Source organism: Austrofundulus limnaeus, unplaced genomic scaffold (assembly GCF_001266775.1).
Source record: "Austrofundulus limnaeus strain Quisiro unplaced genomic scaffold, Austrofundulus_limnaeus-1.0 Scaffold2136, whole genome shotgun sequence".
NCBI classification, from domain to species: Eukaryota; Metazoa; Chordata; class Actinopteri; order Cyprinodontiformes; family Rivulidae; genus Austrofundulus; species Austrofundulus limnaeus.
In genome coordinates this window covers 22,742-25,858 of record NW_013954538.1, presented here as the reverse complement: position 1 = coordinate 25,858, position 3,117 = coordinate 22,742, and the positions used below count along the sequence as shown (strand labels likewise).

General features: G+C 47.7%; 1 protein-coding gene across 1 annotated transcript in view; it reads right to left on the bottom strand.

The window, feature by feature from the left end:
* Nucleotides 1–2,337, bottom strand: part of LOC106537112 (uncharacterized) — a 5,403-nt gene extending 3,066 nt beyond the window's left edge. The window contains exons 1-4 of the mRNA XM_014034481.1: nucleotides 2,313–2,337; nucleotides 2,004–2,131; nucleotides 1,691–1,960; nucleotides 667–768 (exon numbers count right to left, since the gene is read on the bottom strand). Of these exons, the coding sequence (XP_013889935.1) occupies nucleotides 667–768; nucleotides 1,691–1,960; nucleotides 2,004–2,131; nucleotides 2,313–2,337 (525 nt within the window). The remainder of the gene's footprint in view (nucleotides 1–666; nucleotides 769–1,690; nucleotides 1,961–2,003; nucleotides 2,132–2,312) is intronic.
* Between the last annotated feature and the right edge of the window lie 780 nt (nucleotides 2,338–3,117).

The window sequence follows — 3,117 nt, the reverse complement described above, 5'->3', positions numbered from 1 at the left end:
CTGATGGTCCGCTCACCATGATTTGGTTTACTGTGTTTTTAAACTTCAAAAATTTTAATCATGTTCTTCCTTTACATTAATATTTTTTTTAATTTTTTTTAAATAAAAAATTGTTGTAATTTTGAATTGTATTTCACAGTTGTAATGAAGTCAAAGTGTTTTGAATGATTTTTTTCATATGTGATTTGAATGGACTTTTATTTTGAAACAACTTCCGGTTGGCATGTATTACAAGTTCCTGTTTTATTTTGACAAGTTCCTGTTATGTTCACATCGTTTCCTGTTTGACGCATGTTTTTGAAAAAGTCACGGCAGGCTAGTTAGCAACTTAGCCCTGACCGCATGAGACGGAGGTTGAACTATGACGGACATGAAATCGAACTGAACCGTGAGTTAACGGTAACATTAGCAAGCTTAGCCTGAAGAAGATCTGTAAAGATCGAAACATCGCGACAGCTTGCTGTATTTTATGTTTTTATAAAAAAAAAATTTAACTGTTAAAATAAAGTGCAAGTGAGAAACAAATTAGCCTATTTTTATAGCACACAAGCTAAGCTAAAAAACCGAATCAACTAAATTTCAAACCTTTTTTATAGTTATTGAAATCAGACCTTTTTTACTAAATAAAAAACACAGTGGAGAGTGTTTTAAGAAAAGAAAATCTACCTGAATGGCCTTTAAAAATGCCCTGGCATCCAGACGAGACGGACGGCTGAACCAGCGTGAGCTACAGACGAGGCCGCAGGAGGGACCGCACACGTGCCGTTCCTGACAATGGAGCACAGAACCAACAGACAAGAAACACTGAGGTTTGGAGATGCTCTTATGCATTAGTCACCAGGGGCAGGCCATGCAGCAACCTCAGGGACCAGGGACCCTGGCATAATGGAGGCAGAGTTGAGTCCAGGTGGTATGGAGTTAGCAGGAGGCCGCAGCCCAGACCGAACAGCAGGTATGACCAGAGCCGCTCCAGACAAAGAGGCCCACAACAATATGACCACCAGAACCGAGTCCAGCAACCACATTGGCCACATGTGGGCTGGGACGATGGCTACAACAAGGGCCATTTCTAACAACGCCCCCCACAACACCAAGACCATCAGAACAGAGCCCAACAATCACACAGGCCACGTGCAGGTTCTCACGATGACTACAACCAGAGCAGCTCCAGACAGCGCTGTCTACAAAACCACAACTACCAGAACCGAAACCAGCAACAACGGTATGAACAACACAGACAATTTACAAACCAAACACAAAACAGACAGGAAAATAATGATCCTGATTTTACTGCCAAAGTGAGAATTCTACATAAACTGATYAAGGCAGTGCACCATTCTAACAACCTGAACACTGATCCACCTGCACTTCAGAAAATTGAACAAAATCTGGCCACAACCATCAAACCCTCCAACCCTACAGAAACCACAATAGACCTGATAAGAGGTAATGCTCGTAACTGGGCTGTCAACACGGTAATGATCTTAAAAGAGCATTATGAAGAGGGCATGAAAACAGAAATCCAAAAAAATGGGCTACTACTCCATAGAAAATTGGCTTGCCCCCTTTGACATAGCCACCAAGTGGGCTAAACGAAACCTGGGGAGAAAACTCTTAAATGAAACCCTGGACAAGGTACAGGCTATTGTGGTTGCTAAAATAAATGAAAATAACCACAACCCCACAGCACAGACACCAGCGGCAGCATCAGAACCATCAGCTGCAGCACCGACAGCATCGGCACCTTCGTCGGCAGCCCCTGCAGCATCAGGGTCATCAGCTGCAGCACCGACAGCATCGGCACCTTCGGCGGCAGCCCCTGCAGCATCAGAAACATCAGCTGTAGCACCGACAGCATCGGCACCTTCTGCGGCGGCCCCTGCAGCATCAGAACCATCAGCTGCAGTATCGACAGCATCTGCACCTTCGGCGGCAGCCCCTGCAGCATCAGGACCATCAGCTGCAGCACCAACAGCATCAGGACCATCAGCTGCGGCCCCTACAGCATCAGGATCATCAGCTGCAGCACCGACAGCATCGGTACCTTCGGCTGCAGCCCCTACAGCATTGGAACCGGCAACTACAGTGCCTGCATTATCAGAACCACCAGTGGCAGCGGCATCAGCGGCATCTACAATGGCAAAACAACAGAGATGGAAAACTCCACGCATSAGCTCTGTAGCCACCAGGCCTGAACCGGAAGAGGAGGGACATGAGGAGGAAATCATCCCCAAACTGACACAGGATCCTCCCTACACATTGACAGCAGCAGCCCACCCACATCAACCGAGGGAGCTACAGGAGAGCCTCACCGGCACCCAGACCCTCAAACCACATTGCGCCCAGCGGTTGTCAAATGCAGAAATAATAGAACTTCTTAATGAGCTAGCTGGAAAGTAGCAGAACACCCCAACAAACACCTCGCAAACACCAACAAGGGGAGCCCATCTTTAGCCCCACCCACTTTAAACGCCAACTGAGATCTAGCGTCCAGACTAAGTTGACATCCTCTACCATCCAAACGCCATTGACCAGAAAAACAACAGGGGGGCCTAGACCAATTCTGAGATCCAGACCTTTCCAAGGTCTGGATCTCAGCTTTAATCTAAAAGTTCAATGGAGTCTCTATGATGCTTCCCCACAGAGATATAAGCTTAAAACCAACAAAATTACACACATTTTTACATGAAATGAAACACTTTAAACATAATGACAATTTAAACAACTTTATTCTAATATATGCCGGTGGTTCACACGGGTGGGGCCTGCAGGCTGCTTCGAAAAGCTCCCGCATGTTTCTGGACTGGTCTTGTGAGAGTTACAGGGCGTAGAACCGGTCAGCCGTACTGGTGTCGTGGCACATGAAATGCGAGAGTTTGTGGCGCACCTCCGGACTGTGGCAGTTCCTGGCGTGAGTGGCAACCGATGTCCTGATGTCAGTGAAGGTGGGGCTTCCGGGCAAGCCCATGTCTTCCCACGCCAGCCGGAGGAACTTCAGGAGGGTCTTCCCGTTGGCCGGGGTCCCCGTGGTGAAGACACGGTTGTCGCTGGGCTCCAGTCGAGCTCGGAGACGCATCCACCGCTCCAGCCAGACGAACTCGTCCCGGGTCAGGTAGA